The 27,238-nt window shown below is 38.6% G+C and overlaps 1 protein-coding gene across 1 annotated transcript in view; it reads right to left on the bottom strand.

Moving 5' to 3' along the window:
- The window catches only part of LOC124857749 (sodium/hydrogen exchanger 9-like), a 118,640-nt gene that overhangs the window by 43,441 nt on the left and 47,961 nt on the right, over nucleotides 1-27,238 (bottom strand). The window contains exons 9-12 of the mRNA XM_047349156.1: nucleotides 22,213-22,301; nucleotides 19,139-19,252; nucleotides 14,062-14,173; nucleotides 13,030-13,183 (exon numbers count right to left, since the gene is read on the bottom strand). Coding sequence (XP_047205112.1) covers nucleotides 13,030-13,183; nucleotides 14,062-14,173; nucleotides 19,139-19,252; nucleotides 22,213-22,301 — 469 coding nt within the window. The remainder of the gene's footprint in view (nucleotides 1-13,029; nucleotides 13,184-14,061; nucleotides 14,174-19,138; nucleotides 19,253-22,212; nucleotides 22,302-27,238) is intronic.

Genomic DNA, 27,238 nt, shown 5'->3' with positions numbered 1-27,238 from the left:
ATATAGGACGTAACTTTCGGCAAAGGAATAGGGAGAAAAAGTGAGAAGTGAAAAGAGGTAGAGGAACAGAGGAAGAGAAGAGAGAAGGTTGTTCTGATAAATACGTGAGACAAAGTGTTCTGGGAACGGCGCAACAGCTCCAATCCATCACCACATCATTGGGATGCATGAAAAATTAATGTGCTTGGTGGTTCAATTTTGACGGATGAATTTGGTCAAACAGGTCAAACCAGCAGTGCATGACTGCATTTAATTAATACTCAAGAATAAAGCTGCCATATTTTTGCTGCATTAAAAGATTGTATCCCTAAAAAAAAGCCTGAATAATCCAAATGAACATTTGCTTGTCTTGTTGTCTTGTTTTATCAGAACCTACACAAGCTGCATTCATCTCTCTACTATCGTCCATGCAATCAGGCTGAAATATTTTTATTGCGGGCAATACATGCCCTTGGGTGTATGACTGACTTTCTATTCTCCTTCAGCCTGCTTTGCCCCATATATTAAGAGAAAAGTGGAAGTCCGTTTTTTTTGCTTAGTGGTTGAGTGAATTAAAAAGCTCGTCCTCACAAATCTAAACTGCTGTTTGACACGAAACGTTGCTACAAGGGGATGTCTAAAGACATTCAGGGAGGTAGAGTGTGTGTGACCCAAGGTCAGTGGGGCATGAAGGAAAGTAAGAGACATCAGAGGCATTGGTTTTCCACCTGTCCATCTGTCCATCCAGAACACACAGTCAGTCATTAGCCAGGTTCCAGCTGTTAAGTATTAGCCTCCAGGTTATGAGGACTGCTCATTTACATGTTCTTACACACCAACACATAGAGGCAAAGGGAAACATGTTGCTGCAAGCTGTGTTTCTTGCATAAACAGCGCCCTGAGTGAGCCCTACTCTCTGTCCCCATCTACAGTGAGCAATGGGTAACCAAGAATGAAGATGAAAAAAGAAGAGGGTTTACCCAATTTTGAAGAAAAGTAAGAATCTCAATTTATTTATCTTTTTTTTTCACAAATCCAAATTATATTTTAAAAAATCTTGAATGAGTGTAAAATAATTCAGTCCAGGATTGACCACTTCATACATATACCAGCCACTTTATTAGGCACCCCTAGAGATTGTATTTCCATGTTTAGATGATTTTCCCGACTGCACATCCAAGATGTTGTGCAGGTAAGCTAGTCTGAGATGATTTGAATTTTGTGGTGTGGTGCATCATCCTGCTGGAAGTAGCCATCAGAAGATGGGTATACAGGTCCTTCTCAAAATATTAGCATATTGTGATAAAGTTCATTATTTTCCATAATGTCATGATGAAAATTTAACATTCATATATTTTAGATTCATTGCACACTAACTGAAATATTTCAGGTCTTTTATTGTCTTAATACAGATGATTTTGGCATACAGCTCATGAAAACCCAAAATTCCTATCTCACAAAATTAGCATATCATTAAAAGGGTCTCTAAACGAGCTATGAACCTAATCATCTGAATCAATGAGTTAACTCTAAACACCTGCAAAAGATTCCTGAGGCCTTTAAAACTCCCAGCCTGGTTCATCACTCAAAACCCCAATCATGGGTAAGACTGCCAACCTGACTGCTGTCCAGAAGGCCACTATTGACACCCTCAAGCAAGAGGGTAAGACACGGAAAGAAATTTCTGAACGAAAAGGCTGTTCCCAGAGTGCTGTATCAAGGCACCTCAGTGGGAAGTCTGTGGGAAGGAAAAAGTGTGGCAGAAAACGCTGCACAACGAGAAGAGGTGACCGGACCCTGAGGAAGATTGTGGAGAAGGGCCGATTCCAGACCTTGGGGGACCTGTGGAAGCAGTGGACTGAGTCTGGAGTAGAAACATCCAGAGCCACCGTGCACAGGCGTGTGCAGGAAATGGGCTACAGGTGCCGCATTCCCCAGGTCAAGCCACTTTTGAACCAGAAACAGCGGCAAAAGCGCCTGACCTGGGCTACAGAGAAGCAGCACTGGACTGTTGCTCAGTGGTCCAAAGTACTTTTTTCAGATGAAAGCAAATTCTGCATGTCATTCGGAAATCAAGGTGCCAGAGTCTGGAGGAAGGCTGGAAAGAAGGAAATGCCAAAATGCCAGAAGTCCAGTGTCAAGTACCCACAGTCAGTGATGGTCTGGGGTGCCGTGTCAGCTGCTGGTGGAGCACTTCATGCTTCCATCTGCTGAAAAGCTTTATGGAGATGAAGATTTCATTTTTCAGCACGACTTGGCACCTGCTCACAGTGCCAAAACCACTGGTAAATGGTTTACAGACCATGGTATCACTGTGCTCAATTGGCCTGCCAACTCTCCTGACCTGAACCCCATAGAGAATCTGTGGGATATTGTGAAGAGAACGTTGAGAGACTCAAGACCCAACACTCTGGATGAGCTAAAGGCCGCTATCGAAGTATCCTGGGCCTCCATAAGACCTCAGCAGTGCCACAGGCTGATTGCCTCCATGCCACGCCGTATTGAAGCAGTCATTTCTGCAAAAGGATTCCCGACCAAGTATTGAGTGCATAACGGTACATGATTATTTGAAGGTTGACGTTTTTTGTATTAAAAACACTTTTCTTTTATTGGTCGGATGAAATATGCTAATTTTGTGAGATAGGAATTTTGGGTTTTCATGAGCTGTATGCCAAAATCATCCGTATTAAGATAATAAAAGACCTGAAATATTTCAGTTAGTGTGCAATGAATCTAAAATATATGAATGTTAAATTTTCATCATGACATTATGGAAAATAATGAACTTTATCACAATATGCTAATATTTTGAGAAGGACCTGTACTGTGGTCATGAAGGGATGGACATGGTCAGAAACAACACATAGGTAGGCTGTGGTTTTTAAACAATGCTCCATTGGTATGAAGAGGTCCAAAGTGTTTCAAGAAAATATCCCCAACACCATTACACTACCACCATCAACCTGAACCGTTGATACAACACAGGATATGACAATTGCTTCACCTTGTTTAACACATATTCTGAAGCTACCTTTTGAATGTTGTAGCTGTAGTCAAGACTCATCACACTAAACAACATTATTTTAATCTGCTGTTGCCCAATTTGAGTGAGCCTGTTTGAATTGCTGCCTTAGTTTTCCGATATTAACTGACAGGAGTAGTGGGCCAGTATGGTCTTCTGCTGCTGTAGCCCATCTGCTACGAGGTTCGACATGTGCGTTGAGAGAAGACATTTTCCATACATAGGTTAAAACAAGTGGTTACTTAAGCTACTGCCATTTCAAAGATAGGCTAAAAGAACTGGCCGTCTGTGCCACATCACAGACAAATGTCTTGGATTATGTCTTGGATTATTAAATAAATGTTTTTAAAGCATGTATGTAAAGCATGTGTTGAAAGTACTTAAATTACATTTAATTCACAGAAATGCTTTGAGTAGAATAGATTTTTCAAGAAACTTTGCCAGCAGTGCCAGCAGTGCCAAAAAATATGCTATATACTGTTCTATTTTTGCTTGATTAAGGATTAACCTAATTGAACAGTTCATTATTATTTAAAATGTATTTGATTAGGGGCACAATATAAAACATTGTTACATTTCAAAAAACTTCCTGTCTATAGGCCCTCTAGAAAAGGCTAATTCACAGGCCCAAGCCCATGTTGGGATTTTAGAAATTAACCTTTAAAACTAATAATACAAAGAAACCAATGTAAAGCTAACAGTAAAAAAGGACTTCAGTACAGTCAATAAGCTTTGGTCTTTATTTATTCTGTTTATTTTATTTCTAGCATTTGCTATTAGTGAAGACAAAACAGTTGTTTGTTAAGTAGTTATCAGCATATATTTTATACTTAATAAATTTTTCTTGAAGTGGTTTGAAAATGTGAGCAGCCAAAAAGTTGTACTTGTATTATCTGAGCTTTAAAATATTCATCTGGGCAACCCTGTGTTTCAGTCTGATATCTGGCTCATTTATTTTGGTTGAAATAACCCTTGTGTAGCACAAATCTATCCAAGTGAATCTGCTTCTAAATGCACACAGAGCAGGTCAAAAATAGACTGCATCCTTTACACTGCCAGAAGGACGTTCAAGTGACTTGGTTAATCAAATCTTAGGACACTTTTCGTTTTTAAATACTGATATTCAGTTTGTAAAACTAAATCGGGAACATTATTTGGTTACACTTAAGAAACCAGTTTGAGACCAGAAGATAAGATTTTGCCCTTAGCTTGTTATTCTGTCTTGGTAAACTCTACTGGAACAATAATAACTAAAACTTCCAGAGACCTTGTGAAGAAGAGAATCAATCAAGAATCTTTATTGTCATTATGGACTCATAATGAAATTTTTTGTCAGACACTCGGTTCAGAATGCACATAGATAAAAGAAACACACAAACTAAAAATTGTAAGGCACATCAGTGTAAGGATTATGATAATTGATTAATTAATATTTATCAAGAATTATAATTTAAAATCATAATTAAAAATAATAATAATAATTTCTTAACCAAAATCATTACTTACAAATAGAAATCAGAGATGTTCTCTGGTGTTGTGATTATGGGCTCAAAGCTCTTTAATAATTACAAATTATTAACCAAAACCACAAACTGTCACTGTTTATTCAACCGCTTCACTGAAGGTGGGGGAACTTCGACCTTGTTTTTACAGATAAATCACTCTTGCACAAAATAAACACAAACGCTTCTCTTAATTATATATATGAAGATTTATTGAAGCGAAATAATCCTGATATACCATTATTCTGGTCCAAAAACCTTCACCTAACTAACAAGCACCATTCTACACAAAGGGAATAAAAATGATAACCTGACAATAATAATAAAAGAAAAACATATATGCGCATTTAGTGTCTATGAAGATCAAACCAGTAGTTTTATGGACAAAATGTGTAATTTGGGTGAAATGGAAAGAGATCCTCCTGGTGCTGATGTCTCGATTGCAGCGATCAGCTGATAAAACGGTGGGGCCACGGCCCTTTAGCCACAACCAGCTGATCGCCCCAAATCTTGACAAAGAGTCATAAACTCTGAGGCGGGAACTCAGTGGAAAAACTCCAGCAATAAAACTGGAACAAAGAGTGGTCGGGTGAGGCCCAGACCGCAGTTGCTTTGAATGAAAAACTTTTAAAAGTCCAACTTCTAACTCGTGGCTGATTTGAGATCAGGCGGACAAAACATAAACCACACACAATTCAGCAGCGCTTGCGCAGCAAATCAAAACACAGCTCAGCATAACATAATTCAATCAGTATTGCATGCAACAAGTTAATACCTGAGACTAACTACTGGTGATCCTAAATCACCTTAACTGCCTCATCCTGCCCAGACCTCTAAATGCACCTATCCGGTTTAATATGAAAAGAACGAAATTACTTTGACGTTTATTTCTGCTCTTCACAGGTTGAGGATGGATCAGGTCTGAAGAAAAAGGAGGAGAGGGGGATCATGCGTCCGTGATCAAATTAAGAAAAAGAAAACGGTAATTTCTCATCCGTCCAGGAGGGGAAAAGATGAACCGTTAGTCGACTGCATTACACAAGGAGGAAACTCTTCTCCTTGGACATAGAACCTCTGTGGGTTTCCACCTGGGCCGGGTGTCGGCGCGGTCTTCGATCGGCAGATAAATCTTCTGACCTTCTTGTATCAGACAGATTTCCAGCTTTCAAGCTCTTCCGGGAATGGCCTTATGGAGCAAAAGTTCGTCTGCGAGCTTTTGTCTCTCCAGATATTCGGCCTGCTTTACCAGGTGTGAGGTGTTCTCAGTCCAGGAGATGTCAGTGGAAATGTGAATGCCAAGGAACTTTATGCTGTCCACATGCTCCACCACCTCCCCCTGTATGCATAGGGGAGCGTGTTCAGTCCTCCTGGACCTCCTGTAATCCACTATGACCTCCTTGGTCTTGCTGATGTTCAGGATGAGGTTACTCCTGGAGCACTACTGAGAACACAACCCTGCGGCGGGCTGGTGTTGAGGATCAGTGGGGCAGATGTGAGTTTCCTTATCCTGGCCAGCATGTCAGGAAGGACATTCACTTGATCTGAATGCTGCATTCCGGGATTTTAGCAAAGTCCACACCGTGCTGTCTACACAAAGTCCAGCATCCTCTTTGAATAATCCCAAATCTGTTTGCTTAAAGCAGTCCTGTAAGGCTGAGCAGGCCTCTTTGGTCCAAACCTGAATGGTTTTGATGGTGAGTTTGGTTCTGCTGATTAGGGGCTTATAGGCTGGTATCAGGTCCACAGAAATATGATCTGACATCCCAAGGTGAGCAGCCTAGATTAATTGTTTTCACCTAAAAAATATGCTGGTTCCTCAAAAGTTAATCAATTTAAGATGGGTTGCATCCAGCATAATTTTTAAGGATATAATCATGCATGCAGTGCCTCTCGAAAGCATTTGTTACTTTGAGCATTTTCACATTTTTTCACATTCCATTTCACATTCACATTATTGAGATCTAATGTGATAAAGCAAAAGAAAGTAGTAAATACTTTTGTAGTGGAAGAAAAATAGTACACAATTTAATTTTCTAAACACAAATACAAAAACTGTGGCTTGCAGTAGTAATCAGCCTGCCTGAGTCACTACAGCGTACAACCACCTTTTGCTGTGATTACTCTAAAAGGCTTGTAAGTGTTTGTTCCCACCAACTTTGCACATCTAGAGATGGAAATTTCGGCTCACTCGTCTTGGCAGAAATAGCTCCACACTGGATGGAGAGGCAGTTATCCAATACTGCCAAAGACTGTCAATTAGATTTAGGCTTAGACCATTGTAAGAAATCAATATGCGTTCATCTAAACTATTACATTATAGCTCTGGCTGTATGTTTAGGGTCATAGTCCTGCTGGAAGGTGAATTTCTGTTCCAGTCTCAAGTATCGACCTCTAACAGATTTTCTCCCTGTATTCAGCTTTATCCATCTTCCCATCAACTCAGATTTGTGGAGCTTGCAGCTCCTCCAAGTATTACCAGGCTGCTTCTCGGATTGCACATCTTGATCAGCCTATTAGTGTGTTCCTTAGTCTTCATGAGGCTGTTAGTTCACTCTCTAACAAACCTTTGAGGCCTTCACAGAACAGCTGTGTTAATACTGAGATTAAATTTCACACAAGTGGGCTCAGGTAACTAATAATGTGACAGTAGAAGGCGGTCAGTTGCCCTGGTTTTTATTTAGGGCTAAAGGAGTAAAAGGGGGTGAATACAAATGCATACCAGACCATTTTGATTTTCAGATACTGAAATTTGCTGATATGAGACAAAATATGAACACCTTCAAAGTGTATGAATACTTTTGCAAAGGTATGGGAAGTGGGGAACAGAGGTGTTTTTTGGATCAGGTTTGCAATGGTTCTGCTGTGAGCACCAGAACAGTTTTAGGATAGCAGAAGTAACCATGTAGCTCCCGATCCTCAAATTTATAGTGACTGACAGAAGTATGCTTTAAACAAACATTACTGATTATATAAACATTCAGGTGCATTGATCATTATGGCTTCTCAGATTGACTCTGCGTGACAATTTAAAGGCTATTCCAGAAATATTGGGTTGCTGCATGTTCTCTGTTGTTCTCTTATGTTAGATCAAAATGGGCCATTAAACTTCTTTGTTTCTCTATCACCTCTATCAGATTTCCACACACAAATTATTCTTTAAAATAATGTTAGGCAGATCTTAGAATGCTTACTTATAAAACAACACAAAATAAAAAATAAACCAAATCAATCCAAACCATAAACTCTCAAGAAATAGAGTTGTTTGTAACACTTTCTATGTTTTCTTTTATATAACATATATTTTTGGTTTGTTTTATAGGTAAAGTACAATTTTAAAGAAGATTTTCAGTTTGAATTGTAAATAAGACTTCTCATAGACTGCTGTCAGAAAGGGTCGATAAGAGGCTGGATAACCGGCTAATCAGCTTCACCAGAGTGAAACTGTAAAGATATCCTTGTCATTGTTTGGGATTACCAGTCTCGAATGGTTCGATTTATTCAGAGATTTATTCACAGAACAGACAGACAGCACAGAAAGTTGGGAATTGCTGCACGTAATGTCTGCTTTCATACAGCTCAGTCTTCGATGATAAGAACATGAACAGGTCTAGAAACCACAAAGAAAACAAGCAAAAGATCAGGCAATATGGGCCTGAATTTTGTGTCAGGATTTCATGCTGAGAACCATTCTTTGTCCTCTTTATAATAGTGAAATAAAGGCTGTTTGGCTGTAAAAGCTGGAACAAACAACCGATCAGATTGAATTACCAAAGCATGCAATTCATTAACAATAGGGGGACTCTAGGTTTCACTTGACTTCACAAATGACTGTTTTCTTTGTTTGTAAGAAGGCATTTCAAGTCTCCAATGTGGGCATTGCTGGGTTAGTAAATATCCACAATCCACACATGGCAGAGTGAATTCTTCAGCCCTCAGATAAGACTGGGCTAATTTAGGAGAAAATGGAGGGACCTGTCTTTGATTATATTCTCTGTGTAACTCTGCATGAAGATCTGAGACATGCACAGGAACATTTGGAGATCTGGTGATATGTTACCTATAGCTGGTTCTCAGTAAATCAGAAACTCATCTAAATATTAATTTATTTCAGTAATACGATTTAAAAAGTGAAACACATATATTATATATATATTTATTACATCCGCAATGTTTTTTCCGATCATTTGTTTCTACTAGCATTGATCAACATGGCTTAAAGCTAATGAAAATCCAAATTTCTATATCTCTGAAAATGTTCATATTAAATAAAATCAATAAAGAAATGGGATTTTGAAAACATACATGTTGGCTTATTGAAAGGTATGTCCAAGTACTATACAGTATTTGTACTTTTTTAGGGCTCCTTTTGCATGAATTACTGCATCAATGTGGCATAGAGGAGATCTCTGCCGGCTCTGCTCAGGTGTTCAGGAAGGCCAGGTTGCTTTAATAGCAGTGTTGAGATTCTCTGCATTACTTAGTCTCGTGTCTCTCATTTTCCTCTTTTAAGTACTTCACAGATTGTCTATTGCCCATGTCCAGGACAGGTCTGTGTGTGGTGAAACTCTGACTTCAGCTGTAAATGTTTCACAAAACTCTTGAATTGGTTTTGCTTTACATTCCTCTCAAGAACACAGTTTTCCCTCTTGCTTGTGCACTTTTGTCTCCCACCCTTTTGCTTCCACTAAACTTGCCATTAAAATGCTTAAATATATTATGCATGAATACAGCCATTTATTTTAGCATGTACCCTCTGTGGCTTACCCACCATGCCAAGGTGTCAATGACTGTCTAGTGGACATCTTTGAAGTCAGCAGACTTTTCCAAGAACGAGTCATAACATGTCCATAAAATAATATTTCTATTTTTTTTTAAATATATCCTTTCTTTGTTGATCTTTTGTAATATTATAATTTTCTGAGAAACTGAACATTGGGTTTCATTAGCTATAACCCATAATCAACTAAAATAACTGAAATAAACACTCAAAATGTAGGACTGTGTGTGTAATGAATCTATTTAATATATGACTTTCATTTTGTGAACTGAATTACAGAAATACAATAACTTTTCTCATGTACATTAATTTACTAATATCCCGCAGCATAGGGAATGTTTAACTTGATATCTACACAATATAAATACTTTTTAAAGCTTTTCCATCAGCCATGATAGACACTGCAAAAACTGAGTCAATTATATGTCCATGATCTGGGCCATGAATTACACTTTAACAATAGAGGTGACTAATTACCTTCCTGCATGCCTTATTGGCCATTTGAGCTTTTCTTAATCATACATAAATGTTTCAGCTTATTGATTTTTTTTAATCCGACATAGAGGACCTGAGTAAATACAATATGCAGTTTTAATATGATGATTTCATTTATTAAGAGGAAAAAAACCAATCTAAACCAACCTGGTCCTTTATGAAAAAGTAATTGCCACTAAACCTAAAAACTGCCATCAAAGATTTGGTTCATTCTTCTTTGTTGAATCATTTTAATTCAGCCACATTGGAGGGTTTCAGCATGAATTGTCTATTTAATGTTATGCAACAGCATCCTAATCGGATCTTAGGTTTTGATCTGGCTAGGCCACTCCAAAACATTTTTTAGTGTTTCCAGCCATTGTGTCATGGAGTGACATTTTGGACTTGTTGGTTTATTTTGTAATTTTTGATTCTCCTTATGGCTCTTTGTTTATTTCTTAAGTTATTGTTTCTATGTTCCCCTCTAGTTTCTCTGTTTACTTTAGTTCATAATTGTTCTAGTTCTTTATTTCCTCCTCTGATTTATTCTCTTGCTTAGTTTGTGTTTTCTGTTTCAGTCCTTTCACCCATCCTCAGCCTTTGTATTTGTTTCACCTGTTCCTTGTCACACCTGTTCCCTGTTTCTTTGATTACCTGCCTTTTGTTCCCCTCTCTGTGCTCTGTGTATATTAGCTGTTCTGTTTGTTTAGTTCCTTGCTGGTTCCTTGTTTCTATGTCGGTGATGTCTATGCTTCGTTTATGCTACGTTTCTATGCTACGTTTCTATGTCTATGCTTTGTTCATGCTTCGTTTATGCTACGCTTTGGATACCTATGCTTTGTTTGGACTATGCTATGCCTTGCTATGAGTACCTGCAGGTTTGCGCAAGTTTTGATCTAGTCCTTGTTTCATCCCTGCAGTGTGTTTTGTTACCTTTTGGACTTTTAAAACAAGGAAGTAACTATGATGCGGCTACCGAGCTCTTGTCTGCGCTTTGGTCCGACCCTTAGTCCTTCCCCGACACATTCAGAGGTGGACTTGCCAATGCACTTTAGATCAGAATCTGCACTTTAGTAGAATCTGGGGATCATTAAGACGTTTTTTTGGCAAAGCCTTTGTGTTATATTGGGTCAGCACTGGTTGTAGCCTTGGAACCCTCCCACTGATTTTTGCCCAGTAATTATTGTTAAATTAGATAACAAGAGGCAAGTGAGGCCTGAAGTGATTCACAGAGTGGCTCACAGAGAAACTCCGTTCAGTAAGTAAGAACTAAACCATTCCAGTACAGTGCCTGCAATAAGACAGTGCCTTGAACAGGAGATAGGTATACTTGGGTCAAGAGTTTTAAAAGCAGCGTTGAGGTCTAAAGGCACTGTCACCTAAATCAGTGACTAATTAAATAACATTACTAACTTTTTGCAGTTAGTTTCTTTTCAAGAACATAAGGTAAAAAATAATTAGGGATGCAAAAGCACAGCTGCTGCTAAATCTTGTGAAAGAAGCAGACGTTTTGAAATTGACCAAAAATGACAAAAACCAGCTGCATCAAGGCTCTGTTTTTGAGCAGTGGTTGCACTACTACATGTTACACACAGGCTAACACAATACCTGAGGTAAGGCTGTTGTTTATGTTAAGTTACTTGCCACATTTCACTCTTGTGACCAAGGCCTTTGCAGAAGGTCTTCACTATGATTTTATTTTCAGCTAAAATAATGTTTAATCAAGCAGATGATATTTCTTCTAGTTAAGGACTCAGTAAGCTTTTGAAATATTCATTTAATGATTAGTTGTAATTTGAAAAGTGGTTGGAGTACATAATGAAACCTGGAAGGAAGCCACAGCTTCTAGCTGGAAAACGTTAATAAATAATTTTTTACTATTACTTTGTCAAAGGCTCATGTTTCCAAAGTCTTTTTGATTGTAGAATGCTGACATCACTTTGTGAAGTTTTCTGTGAGCTGAGACTGAGAACAGGATAATAGCAGCAAGAAGGGAAGCCCAATTAGGTCAACTCAGGCCTAATCACCCTGCCTTATTTGGTTGTGGAAAACAGTGTTTTGTTCACAGGACAAATTTAACTGCTTTATAAGGTTATAGCTGAGTTTTGTCTTGTTTCCCACACGCCTCAACATCATTCCACAAGCTGATTATTGTTCCTGTTGAGAATTTGTTTCCAGATTTAAAGTGAGCAACCACCGAACATCCAACGCCTGAGCCAGATTTTAAATAGCAAGTGTTACCCTCAGGAGATCGATCTTGAGGCCGACTAGAACAGCTGCTGGGCCTTAGTTTTCTGCATTTATATAATTGGAGGATGAGTGTCAGAACTGCAGGTGCCGAGAGTCACAGGTGCCGAGAGTCAGTCTAGTTCATTGAAAGGTAACGCAACAAGAACCGGGCCAAAGTAAGGCGTTCAGATTCTTTTGATAGGGCAGTGTTCTGGTCTGTTGGACCACTTTTTAAGTCATTTTATTCCCCTCAAACCTTTTCTTAAGATTCAGTCAGTCAGTCATTTTTAACTTTTAACTAGACAGTTTTGTGTACTATTTTTAAGATTTGTTTGGCATTAGTGGTCTTTATTAAATAGAAATTTGACTGGAAAGAGGGGGCTGAGAGGAGATGATTTGCAGCAAATGACCCAAGATCAGGAATCAAACCTAGGACTATAGCCTTACATGGTGTTCCTGCTCTACCAACTGAGCCATCCAGCAACCTGTCTGATGTACTGTAAATAAAGTTAGGCTTTCATCAGCCGAGTAAATGGCATTTTGAATTTTAATTTCCCTGAGACATTTCTCCTTACATAGTTGCTAGTATTATGTTTTTTATGTTGTGGGTTTTTGTTGCTATTAATCTAATCTATCATTAAAATAGATCAGTGTGATTATTAATACTGTAATTCATGGAGTCTTCAACTATATAGAGAATATATAAGGAAGTGTGAAAATTGTGGTTGGATTTTAGATGGATAAAATAAAAGATGAGGCTGATAGATTTTTTTTATATGTAAATATAATTTAACATAACCTGTATCATTGCTACCTTAAAAACCTTTTTTTGAACAATATCCTCAGGACTGGAAGATAGGCAGAAATCCAACTTAGAGAGAACATCTTGACAAAATAAAGAGCTGATTATGCCTTAGAATCTTGTTCAATTCTCATTGTCATCATGGGTAAGATACAGACGATGATACAACAGATGAAAAAGAAGAAAAAAATATGGGATAGTTGGTTTAACCTGCATCCCACTTTGTCCCCCAGCGAACACTGACCTGAGGTCCAGATGGCCCAGCAGGGGACCGGCAGTTGCACCCAGCACCCAAACAGTGAAGCCAATCAGGAGCAGAGTGGTGGTGAGAATGGTGCGCTGTGCTTCTGTTGATGTGTTTCTTATAGCCAAGCTAAAAGAAATAGCCCCTCTTAAACCTGAGTATAGATAGAAAACAGATTTTTTGAGGAAACAGATGGATTCATGACATCTGTCAAACTACCAGACAACTATATAACAACCAATAACTTATAACAGGCAGCAGAAAGCCATCCAGATAATAACGTTATAGAAGGGAAACAGATTACTCCCTGGTTATCACTTCCACAATACAGTTGTTGACCAAAAATTGCTTAAATTGTCTGATACAGAGCCTAATGGCAAAAAAATCCCATATCGATTTCTTGAACTCCATGTGAAGAAAATGGGGGAGGTGTTGGTTGCTTGCATTGGTTAATGAATTTCAAACAATTGCAAGATAAGGGGTTTTTATAGGGAAGCATTCTTACATAAGACATAAAGTAGGTCAGCCATTCAGAGATACAGGATGGTGCAACACTTTCTATAACATATTTCTTTACCTTCAGTCTTTAAACTATAACAGGTTTAAAATATTACTCTCTACTACTCCTATTAAGGATATTATTTATATACATTTCCTTTAACAAAAACTAACAAGTTATGATTGAAAAATACAAACATTTATGATTCAGAATTTATCCGTTCAAGCAGAACTGCCCTCAGGAGCAACAGCAGTGAAATATTAAAGGCTTAAAGTAGCTGCTGGCATTTGTGCCAGTCAAACTAACTTCATAAAGACATTGTTTTACACTTATTCCACAAAGGACACTGTTCATCAACCTCACATACACCGTTAGCTGCAGGCCCAGAACAATGGGATAAATGAGAAAGTTCTGCACAGTTTTGAAAAACTGTGCAGAAATAAGATAGCAAATCCAACATTTATCCCTCAAGCAGTCCCACTTGCAGCTATGCTGAAGACCTAATAACAAATAGAAGTGGAAGAAAACTGTACCTGCAAACACCATGAAGTGTTGGAAGGTGTGAGATATCTTGTTTGTATGACCCAGGTTTATCAGGAAAGACAAAGGGTAGATGTTGCAGGCTCTTGAAATAAAGATGGATAACTAAAGCAATTGAGTATGGTTAAGGAAATTATGACAAACTGACCTGTGAACAGAGGAAATTGTTAATGTTAAGATAAAAGAACAAACCAGACTCATTACATATTTAAATGGTTCTCTTATTAACAAGGCAATATAGTGAGTTAGCCCTTTTGTGGTAAAAGTTTCAGTCTACCTCAACATTAAACATGTCAATACTATTGTTTTTTCCTAACACTAAACTTCCTCTTAAGCCATAATTTTACAGTTGAAATCTGATTTTTTTTTTACATACACCATATAAACAGATATTGCTAGAATTATGAGATAATTTTAGAAATTTCTGTATGTATTTTTGTATTCAAATTCAGAAGCTTATATACACTAAGATTACTATGACATCATCTGAAAAGCCCAGATGATGATTTAATGGCATTGTAAACCTCCGATACGTTAATTCACAACATTTAAGGTAGTTGAGGTACAGATGTATTTTAGATGTATTTTAAAGTAACACCTCAAACCTACTGCTGCCTTGTGTGACATCATCAAAAGAAGCCAATTTATTAGAAAGTGAATTGGGGAGCTTCACTGGTTCATGCTTGGACAAAATGTCCACATCCCTTTATGGTGCCATGTCACCTGTTTAAACAATTTGTATGCAAGTATTAACACTGTAGGAATATCCAGCCATCATATTGTACAGAAAGGAGATGGGTTCTTTGACCCAGCAATTAATGTTTTGTGGTCTGATATGTGAATAATAACTCCACGACAATAGCAAAAGACCTTGTAAAGGTGTTAGCTAAAGCTGGAACGAGAGCATCATAACAGGGATACAAGGGCTGAAATGCTGCTCTGTGAGGATGAAACCATAACGGGGAAGCTTGCAAGTCTGAGAACACCATCTTCTTACATCATGATGGTAGCGGCGTCAAGTTGTGGAGGTGCTTCGTTGCACGGGGGACTGGAGCACCATACAAAATACAGTTTAAAAGGCAATGTTACAAAATTCTAAGGTAATGAACTCTACCGCTCAAAAGTGTGGACACACTTTCTCATTCAGTTTATTGTTCTGACCTTTAGCCATTACATACATTTTTTGTAATCCTAACTGACCTAAAACAGGATTTAGTGTCTAATTTAGTGTCAGACAATGAGAATAAAGGTTATATCTTTTTTTGCAGCATGTAAACATCTGGCTTTAACTGTATTAATATAATATGAATGTGGAATATGAAAAATCATCTCTAAACTCTGCGTTTGCAATGCAAACACAGCAGTGTGGCACCTTGCTGAATTATGAAACCAATCCGACGCTGCCAGCTGTCTCGGCTCTAAACACCCACTTTGATGTTGCTCACAGGATGGGATTGAATGCTAAGTGTCCAGGGCAGTAATGCAGAAAATTATAGGTGGGCAGTTATCAGGGAAATAGCTGCCATTTTGGACACTTAATGTCTTTTGTCACATTAAAAAAAAAAAGCTTCCATGGCCTTCTTTTAACATCTACTAACCTTGACTGAACCTAAGATTTTGGTTACTTTGTAGCATCTGCAGTTGTGCCACTAAGAGAACACGGGTAAAGAGAACCAAACATATTTTCAAACCCTCTATAATCTTTGATGCATGAGAGCCATTTATGCAGACAGGTAACCTTGTTTTAGATTCACGGAGGGAATAGATTTTAGTCTTTCTCAAGGGAAATTCAAATATGATGCAAGAAATCAAAACAGCACCAATACCTATGGCAGGGGAACGTTAGTCTGACAGAGCTATTACTAAAACAGAGTTCCCTCACATCCTGCAGTCAATATTAAATCACGTGAACCCTATGGAATTTTAGAAGCAATATCCTGCTCCCAAAATCAGTCATCTCTCCCCTCCAAAGGCCTTTGAGCTATTGAATAGACTTAATTAAGCACGTTCATCGCAGCTCCATTTCCAATAAAGCCAGTCTCCATTGTCACTGGCTAAGGCTGGAGGCTATAGCGATTAAAATCTACTAAACAGCCAAAGAGCGATTAACACAGGGTGAATGACTCAGGTTATTCCATTTTTATAGACACATTTATGGCCCTTCAAGATGACTCTGACCTCCATTTCTTCCTGTTTGTACAACGCCGTCAGCTTCCAGTTGGAGCAGATTGTGAGATCTTTGTAGATATTATATGGAGGACAGATAAACTCAAGTCATGTGTTTTCCTCCACTAGTAGCCACTCTGACTAAACAGGAGTACTGAGAAAGGAATTTGCTCAGTCCATGTTTCTGTGGCCCCTTTGACCCTGTGCTGGACAATGAACAGTAACAATAATTGCTGGCCATCTGAGCAGTGGACTGTGAAAGAACAGCTCCATGGAGTGCAGTCACTTTGGTCTTTTTTTCTAGCATACCCTACTTTTATGCCAGCACTGAGAAAAGGACAATTAAAGAATGGATAGCTCCCAGTCCCAACTACAAAACCTCCCATTCATTCCCCAACAAAGAAAACCTGACAGCTACAACAGCAGCTTCGAGCAGAAAACGTCTGCTATGATACCAAACTATGCCAGTATGATTAGGCAGCCATTACAGCTTTTGGTACCATGTACATTGGTTTTAAAAATATTTAAAGACTTTAGAATTACATCAACAATATTGGAAGTAGTTGACCAAATAAAGTAGCTAACAAAAACCCCACTATGAACAATAACTCAAAGAAACATACTAATTCGTTCCCAATGAAAATATTAGGAATACTACAAATCTCCCACTTTTTCACAAAAACAGTCACAATAACAAACCTCAAACGGTGCTTTAAAGGATCTGTAGTCAGAGTAAAATAATTCTGTCCAGATTTGACCACTCAGTGTATTACAAATGTCACTCTTGTCCCACTCTAAGGTGGCCGAGGAAAAACAGGGAAATGGGCCTTTAGTTTAGCAATAATAGGACGCTGTGAAAAAGAAATGCTAAATGGGTAACCAAACAGCCTCCCAGTTACCTAGCGTCACATGTTTCCTAGAATCCCAGTGAACTGGGGACCCTTTTCTAACTAAATCTAATGGTAACATCTTTAAATTGACTTAAATGGACTAATAAGCATAAAAGCCACACACTGTCTTAGACCTCTACAACAACAAATCCACATTTCCTATAACTCACCAGGTTTACCCCATTCACTGACATTGTTGCATGAGCTGTAAGATGAGGGGTTTAAATATGGGGTGCATGTACACATGAGGCAGTGTTGTATTCCTTTAATTTGATAGAATATTCTCTCAGGTACTGATGGGTGATTGTCTTTTATTTTCCCAAATTTGCTCCCCTGTTTTTCAACATGAACAAAGCCTTAAATGTTTTAAAAACAAAAATGAATTACTTCTTCGTGTTAGTCATGGTATTAATCCATTGTTAAACTTCAAATTTCTACAGTCAGACAGGATCACATTGACCAATGAGAGTAATAGTCTAGCTAACACAGAATCCCATGGTAACCTCTGAACAAGAAGAGCTTTTCTCATAGTCTTTAATGTTGATGTTCATAAATCCACCATCAGAAAAACATGAACACCCGTGGTTTGCACGGCAGTGTTAAAAGGACAAAGCTATTTGTCTCATAAAAGACAATGTCTCCCAATGTATGAGGAGCCTCCAAGTTATTTTTAAAGGATATCCAGCAACAGTTTGAGATGCTTTCTCTAAGAAGGTGCATTTACTATGCTTTTCAGCACTGGATCCACCTTAGATTAAGACAAGCACAAAAACAAAAGTATACAGTATAGACAGTTTAAATATGAGCTGCATTATTCTACACTAATTCTACAGTATGTAAAAAAATATCGTTAACTCATGACACAAGAAAAATGTGTTACTCTATTTAATAAAACAGAAAAATTTTAATTGCTAATTTCCCCAAAAATATTATTAAAATGAATTGACTGAGAAGTCAAATATTTTCTTGCTTTGTTCGATACTAGATCTTGCAGAGTTTTTTTATACAGTTTCATGAAGAAATAACTTTGAATTTCCTGCTAAAATCAACCAATGCTTCTAATGTAAGAGTTGTTTTCAAGCTGTGTTAAGACAGAGAGGGTAAATCTGAAATGAATCCAAACCAGAGAGTAATCTGCCAGAATTTTGTAGCTGTTGTTCCAAAAGGGGTTTACAACCAACACTAAAATTAATATTTCACATGAGCATATTTATTCCAAATGAATAAATACTCAAGGGAGGGTTTTATCTCTTTAGCATTGGGTTCCGGTTATTTATTCTGAGTATGTGCAAATATCCAATTATTTATCTATAAATCAATTAATTTAAATGGACTTATATAGGGATAATACTGTACATAAAATTTGTATAGCTGATAGAAGATCCAAGTCATGAACAGTTAATTAAAATTAACTTGAGCATAGAAACTAGATATAATACCAACAACATTAAACCAGTATATATAATATACTATGTTACTAAAATAATTTTGTAATTGATTCTAACTTTAAAAAGATGAAAAGTGTTAAAAATAACAACCTCTTTTTTGTAAGGTTCGTAAATAGGGAATTTTTTCCAAGTTCAGTAGAGCTGTGGACTGTAATCCAGAGCAAACGAATTTCAAAGTACATTTTTATTCCACTCAGCATTTCTAGCAAAGCTAGTGGCAATAATTATAAATTTGGGTATATAGGTGTTTATTTACTGAAGATGTACTGCAGGGTATACATTTGCATAATTATTAGTACAACCAGCCAGCTGAATACCATCTGTGCAGTCAACAAATCCAATCCAGAGCAGTTTAAGATGTGGGTTGTTTTTTTATTTGAAGCACTGTAGGGATGATAAGGATGCCAAACTGAAAACAAGAAGGATGAACCAGTAACTTTGCACAAAAAGGGGATCGAACTCAAAGTATAGCAGACTGAGAAATCAAACAGAGTGAGTTCTGGCTGAAATCCAGAGGCTCCTCAAAAGTAGGTGAAGAAACTCTATCGTGTTGCTGAAAAGGATACAAATGCACCAAAGATGAAGAGAGCTCTAAAGACATGGTGACTAAATGTAAACCATATATATCCCATGTAGCCGAAAATGAAAATCTCCCCGAGGTAGTTGAGGACTTCAAAGAGCTGCAAATGATAAAGAAAAAGGATTAAAAATATCTTGAGAGAGAGGGTCAGAAGAGATAAGAGGGTGTAGTTCTGAGAAGGTGCATGTGTATGCAAGTGCGTGTATATATAGGGTGACTGTGGAGCCGATGGGTTGCCGGTTCGAGCCCCCGCTATGTCTGTCTCAGTTGTTGTGTCCTTGGGCAAAACACTTCACCCACCTTGCCTACTGATGTTGGCGCCTGTGTATGGCAGCCTCACTTCTGTCATATATACAGTACTGTGCAAAGGTTTTAGGCAAGTGTAAAAAATGCTGTAAACAAGGAATGCTTTCAAAAATTGAATTCTTAGTTTTTTTATTTTCATCAATCAACAAAATGCAGTGAACGAACAAAAGAGAAACCTAAATCCAATCAATATTTGTTGTGACCACCCGTTGCCTTAAAAACAGTATCAATTCTTCCATAAGTCCACTTGCACACAGTTTTTGAAGGAACTTGGTTGGCAGGTTGTTCCAAACATCTTGGAGAAATAACGACAGATCTTCCGTGGATGTAGGCTTTCTCACATCCTTCTTTCTCTTCATGTAATCCAGACACACTGGATGATGTTAAGATCAGGGCTCTGTGGGTGCCATACCATCACTTCCAGTAAGTCTTGTTCTTCTTTACACTGACGATAGTTCTTAATGACTTTGGCTGTATGTTTGGGTTCACTCACTTAGCATTTTGTAAATTGATAAAAATAAACAATCATCATTTATATTTCTGAAATCATTCTTTGTTTACAGCATTTTTTCACACCTGCCTAAAACTTTTGCACAGTACTGCACTTTAGTGAGACCCTTCTTGGAGCCATCTACCTGTTTCTGACAGTTTCTCCTACTCCTCACTTTCAGCTGTGAGATGTATAAGAGGTTTCTTGTTTCTTGTACAGCCTTTTTCAAGTCACACCCACAGGACAGCCCAGGACTTTTGATTTCTTAGTTTTAAGCCAATCCTTGGTGGATTAACTGGTATTGTTTGGGTCATTGTCATGTTGCGCTGTCCAGTTCTGCTTTAGATTGTCTCACATTTTCCTTAACCTCCCTTTGATACATGGCAAATTTCATAGTGGATAAGTGTTAAGATGGTGAGCTCACCAGATCCTGCTTCATTAAAGCATCCTTTTCCTAGAACATTGTATTTGACTGAAATGAATAGGTCATCTGTAATGGTGTCAAAAGATAAATCTTTCAGAGGTCCTGGTTAGGAGATGTGATGTAAACATCAGCCTGACCTTCATGTTTTTCTTAGTCAAGTTTTTCTTCTTGCACACCTCAATTTTCCAAAGTTAAATTTATCTGGTCTCCTTCTTATTGTACTACAGAGGCATACACTTTTTGCACTTTTATATCAACAATGATTTTTTAATCATTGATCCAGTTTACCTTTACTGTGCTAGACCTTTTGATTTCCTACCTGTACAGCACTTTGGTGCAGCTGAGGTCGTAGTTTTAAAATGTGCCCTATAAATCAATAAATAAAATAAAAAAAGTGGCAAGATCCTGCTGTAGGTCTCACAATGAGATTTTAGAACATTTAGAGACTTCTGTTAGCGTTTTGCATATTGTATATTTTCATTGTAAACTTACTTAGATGACTAGACCTGGACATATTGGCAGCTCTTCTGGATGTCGTTCACTTGTAAACTATTTTCCAAACTGTGGAACGGCTGATTTCATCATATTTCAAAACCTCTTTCAATCCCTTCCCAGACTCATAAACTGTTACAATCTTCTTTCTGAAGGCCTCAGGTGGTTCTTTTAATCTTGCCATGGTGTTCACTCTCTTTTTAATAGTCAGAAGCACACTGAACTAAATATCAGAGGCTCAAACAGGGCGAACCTTCTTCAAAAAGGTGAGTAACAATGTTTTTATAGTCGACACCAGATGTCTCCTCATTACATAAGCTGAGATATGTAAATACACGACATATCCGGTTTTGACATTATTCCCTTTTGAGGAAGCAGTTGCAGAAATCTACAGCCTGAGGGCATGATGCTTTTTGAGTTTAGCGGCCCAGGTGTTTTAGTCAGTTTCTTTTTTCTTTGTCTATATACTCAAAGAGTTTTATTGCAAATATGTGGGTTGTCAAAAGAAACCAAGAAGAAAAAGAGAGCAGACTGAACAATTAAAAACAGACTGGTTGTGATTTTTACTACTTCCTAATAGAAAAACCTTATAGCTCATCTTGTCTGTTATTTACATCTGTTAAAATCTCATTTTTCAAGGCATTCCCTCACAAAGACATTAATTAATAATAATAAAAAACAGAAGAGCAGATATTTGGATTTTAATAATTACTTACAAATTTCATTTTTGTTTTATAAATTAAGCCAACTTTGGTTTAAAGCTTACATAAAAAGCTTTCAATTTAAATTAACCAGAGATGCTGTGGAGACAAAATATATGCCTGCCTAGCTATTCAAATGTTCTTTGTACCTTTTTATTTCAGCTGGAGCAGCAGGTATAAAACATGAAATAAAAGAAACAGGCATTCTGCCAAGTAAACACACTGTTCTGTACAAATGCGTAGCCAATCTACTTTGTAGGTGAGGTCTTCAACTGTGTTACCTTTTAGAAAGCTTTTCCGTGATAAACAGCTGCACCGTGGCACTGATAATGTAAAATAAATGCATAGATGAGTCTATGTGTACACTTTTGATTTATTTGCTCCACAGTGAAGTTTGTCAGCTCAGTATTTCAGAAGCGCTGACCTCCGTCTGTGCTGGGCTTACTGAGCAGATAAGGTGGAGGGTTGTCTCCCACACAGACACCCACAGGATGACCAGAACACTAACGGCAATTAATACCAGCTCCCATGTGCATAGAATAGAAAGATAAAGAGACTGCCAGAAAAAGATCATAAGAATGGGTAAAAATGGAAAATGTTCCTTAAAAGTAGAAGTAAAACTAGTCAGTCATTAAGTCCAAATTTACCTGTTTGATTCTTGTTCTCCCCTCGTGTGACAAATTGAGAGTTGTGTACTTTGCCTGGCTCAGGCCACAAAACAGAACAGCCACAATGCCTGAAATACAAAAACAAGTGGAAATGAAATAGATTAAAGTTCTGAAAGCTGCATCAAACTACTGTGGAGGCAGATTGTGGGAAAAAAAAAAACCAACAGGGATTAGTCAGACTCAGTAGTTCTCAAAGGGAGACGTCTTCGTGTTTTATTTTGCTATACCAAGATTATAGATTTGCACAAAGGTCTGGGGTCTGGCACAGTTGCAGCAAAAACAAAGAGTTCTCTTAGGAAATTTATAGGGTAGGACAATCTTCCTTTTTGTGCAATCATCCTCAACCAGTTACAGCTCTTGCATCTATTATTTGCACACAGACATTCAGGAGGCTACAACCAGAAAGCCACAGGACAGATGGAAGACAAAAGAGAGACAAAAGTCTAATACAATGCTCACAAGATGTCAGGTTATGAAAACACATAAAAAAATATATATGATCTACCAAAGGGTCAGACATCTATCTCTGTAAATGTCATCCTGTAATAATGTACAGAAGATTAGCTGCAAGGCCAAAATCACAAAATATATTTTCAAGTTTCATCTAGACCACTTGAATAAAAACTCTGTCCGTTCTCCCCAATATATTTTATTGGGATTTTAGGTGAGATCAACACAAAGTAGTGCATAATTTCATAGTTAATTAAAAAAGTAGTATGTCACATCCTGGTGTTTTCCTGTAAATTTGAAAGTGAGTCTGAGTGAGCGCTCTTCCCTCAGAGGATCTCTGCAGGCGTCACACCTGCAGGTAATTTCCTCAAGCTGCTAAAGATTTAAGGAGCTGCTGGACAACCACTCTTTGCCTGATGCTCTGCCTTGCTGGTAGTATTCAAGTCGACATCTGTTCCCCGAGTAAAGCTCTGGAACTTATGTTTGACTTCTTACCTTTTGTGGAATTGATACCCTGTGTCTTCCTTGCTTTGAAGTCGAAACCATAAAATTGGTAAACGTGCTGTATCTACACCACTGTGAATCTCTCTCTGAATTCAAGCTTTCTGGAACCCTCTCCACCGTCAATCGCTGCAGCTCCAGCGTGCTCCTCTCCAGCGACCTCCTCTGTGACAAGCCAGTAAGTCCCTCTCTCCTTGAAACGAAGAGCTCATTGATAACCATCTACCGCTGTGTTATAGTTGTCCTTCTCTTCTACAGATTTGGCTGAAGCCATTGTCAAACCACCCTGGTTTATTATTGCTTCTTGTAAATAAACCCCTTTTTGTTTAAACCTGGTTCATATGTATAATTCTGTAAGTGGTCAAACCTCCTAGAGACATGATGTAATTCATTTGAATTTTTTTGGCAAATAAAAATCTGAAAACCATTTCAAGCATATATTGGTTTCATCCTTCTTTGCATTAACTTTGACCAGCTTCCCTGTCACTGCTGAATAAAAACAGTCCCACAGCATACTGTAGTAAAGCATGTTAAGGGTGATTATGCCATCCTTGTTTTTCTCAAAACAATGTTTGGCATGTGTAGAGCTGGAGTTTAATTTTGGTACATCTAACCACAGAATCTTGTTTCCCGCCTTTGCTTTGTTCCCTAAATGGCTTGTAGCAAACGGGACCTTCTATAGCTTTCTGTCAATTGTCTTCCCGTCGCTCTTCCAGAAATGCCACATATGCACAACTAACAGCTGGCTTGTCGACAGACTCTTATGTGGGCTCTTGATTGCTGCAGCTCCTCAGAACTGCAGAGTTACTACATGCCTCCTGTCCTTGCTTGTCAGTTTAGATGGAAGGTTTGCAGTTGTACCCTACTCTCATTTTCAGAAAGGATTGAAGGGTCCTCTGAGGTGTTTAAGATTGGGATATTGTTTTTAAAAATAGCTGTTTTCATTCCACTTCCTAGTCATGCACTATGTATTGGTCTATAACATAAAATCCCAATGGTGAATATGTAAGTTTATTGCCAGTACTTTAAGCCATAAAGGAATAAAGACAAAAAGGAAAAACAAGTGTGACACAAGGAGGAAACAAATAAAAATGGTTTAAGAGGAACCACTGTGGAAGAGGTGATTAGAGCCCACGTCAGTGAGCTGAAATCTGAAGCATACTGCACAAAAGGAGGGTTGTTGCCTCACAGTGCATGCTTGCAGGGATTGAATTTCAGACTTTTTTCATTTCTCTACTTTGGGGGAGAATCACATAAAATGAAATAAATGTGAATTTACTCTGATGGGGAGCAACAGTTGCACTGGCCAAGATGTGTGCAATGAAAGCAGTAGCAGCAGAGCAAATGGTTAAAGCTAGAAAAATACTCTTTACCAGCCATCATCAAGTCATTATACTGACTGGCAGCTGTATGGTGATGTAGTGACTTCATACATCAGCTCCGCGAGGATGTGTCCAGATCAAGACTTTTAGCACTTTCAACATCAAAAAAGTTTTCTTCACATCTGAGGCAGCTATATCAGACCAAAAAGAAGCTTACCACAGTGGAGACCAGGCCCTACATTAGCAGGCAAGAAATAAACTGACAAAGGAGATCAAACTAGCTAAAATACCCTACAGTGAGAAAATAAACAGCTTCTTAGCTAATGGCAGCCTTTCAGTGTGATAGTTTGTAGACTTTTACCAACTATAGGAGCCTTACCCCATGCTGTGATGACACCCCGCCTGGCAGATGATCTGAAACGTTTCTTCTGTAGGTTTGATTACCAGCCTTTCACACCTCACTCTCACACAAAGGGTCGACCTGCATCTCCCAATAACTCTGTAACCCCCTCCTCTCTCCCCCTGCTTGCAGTAAAGGTCAAAAAGGAAGATGTAAATAGGTTCTTCCAGCATGTAAATGGGATGAAAGCTCCGGGTCCTGATGGTACCTCTCCTCTCTGCCTGAAAACCTGCACTGGCCAACCAATCCCCATCTTCATTCATATTTTCAAGTCACTGGAGCTGTGTGAGGTTCCCTCCTGCTTTAAATGCTCCCCCATCATCCCAGTCACCAAGAAAAGTGGCATCACAAGATTAAATGACTAGAGGCCTTCTGCTCTGATGTCTTAGGTCATGAAATCCTTTGAGCGAGTGATGTTGAAGCACCTGAAGGACATTCCACCCCCCCTGCTGGATCCCCTGCAGTTTGCTTACCAGGCAAACAGGTCGGCAGACAATCAACCTGGGTTTACACTTCATCCTGGACCACCTAAACCACCTAGGGACATATGTCAGCAACCTGTTTGTAGATTTCAGCATGGCCTTCAACACAATCAACAAAGACATCCTCCACCAGAAGCTGACCCAGCTCATAGTGCCGGCCTCCACCTGTCAATGGATCACCAACTTCCTGACTGACCGGCAGCAGCAGTTGAGGCTATGAAGCATCTTCTTCGGCTCAAGAACCATCGGCACTGGCGCCCACCAGGGTGTGTTTTCCCCTCACTCCTCTTCTCTCTTTACACAAATGACTTCACCTCAGCGGATCTGTCTATGGAACTCGTGAAGTTTGAAGATGACACCACTTATTGGTTTGATCCAGGACAGTGATGAGTCTGCATAAAGACAGGTGGTGGTTCAGCTGGTACACTGGTGAGCTCAGAACCACCTGGAACTAAACTTGCTAGAGACAGTGGAGGTGATGGTGGACCTCCGGAGAACACCCCCTACACTGCCTCCCCTCACCATTCTCAGCAACACTGTGTCTAATGTGGATCATTTCCAGTTCCTTTCTTGAGACCTGACATGTTCCTCACACATAGACACTGTTCAGAAGAAGGCCCAGCAGAGACTGTACTTCCTCTAGCAACTCATGAAATACAACTTTCCACAGGAGCTGCTGGTCATCAGGACAGGCCCAAACTGCAACGAACTATCAGATCTGTAGAAGATCATTGGGCTGACCTTCCCTCTATCCAGGTCTAGGGTCAGGAATCCTGGACACAAACGGTTTAGACTTTTACCTTCAGGTCGGTGCTACAGAGCTCTATGTGCAAAAAACATCCACCACAGAGACAGTTTCTTCCCCCAGGCTGTCTGTTGAACACAATGAACACCTCACAGCCAGAGTAGTCAGCTACTCTGCTGGAAACAAATAAGCATACTTGCATTATCACAGCCTGCCTTCCATCTTATATACACATCAAAAAGTAAAAGGGAAAAAATACTAAACACGTACACTTGTACATACAGTTCCCTGTCCTTATTTATTTGTTTTTACACATTGTGGTTGTTGTTTGAACTGATGTTGATATACGATATGAGTGATGGAAACCATAGTCAGGAGTTTTCTACCACAGTTCAGCATCCGTTTCTGATCCTTTTTACTTTACCATCCTGATTGGTTTATTTAACAGAGAAAGAGGTAACATTACATCTACCATCTACACAAAGCGTTTACCGAAGAGGGAATTTGGAAATACGTTAGATGTGTCCTATGATGGAGAGCAGCAGGGGACATAAGAATAATTGCAGAGGTAAGGGTCATTAGGCATCACCTCACTAAACTAAAGTAATTATCAGAAACCGAACGTGCTTCACTAACCAAACAACACCAGGAACAACTCTCAGCTCTTACTAAACCCCTCTCTATCCCCTGCCCATTCATCCCAAGTAGAATACTGCAGCCCCCTGAGATGACTATTACATTAAATTGATAAACAAGCACAGTCTAGCTTCCAGTTTGAATGGGCACCACTGTTATAAAAACAATTATTGCACAGTTCCTCCCTATTCAATTAATTTTAATGTCAGAGACAGAGCAGAATTTCCTCTGATCATACAGAACATAGCGTAGCACTTCCCATTATCCAGTTGCAGGTTTGAGCTGTCAGTCAGCTGTATATTTAGATGCCTATAAGGGCATCCACCCTGAATTTTTCCCATAATTAAAAGGAGACAAAGTTGGCTGTTTGGACATTTTTCCTCTTGGACAAAGATTTCTTCTACTTTGGTGTTTTGGTCATTCATGTTTCAGATCATCACGCAAGTTTAATATCAGACAAAACTAAGCT

This window comes from Girardinichthys multiradiatus, chromosome 21 (genome assembly GCF_021462225.1).
Source record: "Girardinichthys multiradiatus isolate DD_20200921_A chromosome 21, DD_fGirMul_XY1, whole genome shotgun sequence".
In the NCBI taxonomy this organism is placed as follows: domain Eukaryota; kingdom Metazoa; phylum Chordata; class Actinopteri; order Cyprinodontiformes; family Goodeidae; genus Girardinichthys; species Girardinichthys multiradiatus.
This window is presented reverse-complemented; position numbering and strand designations above follow the sequence as displayed.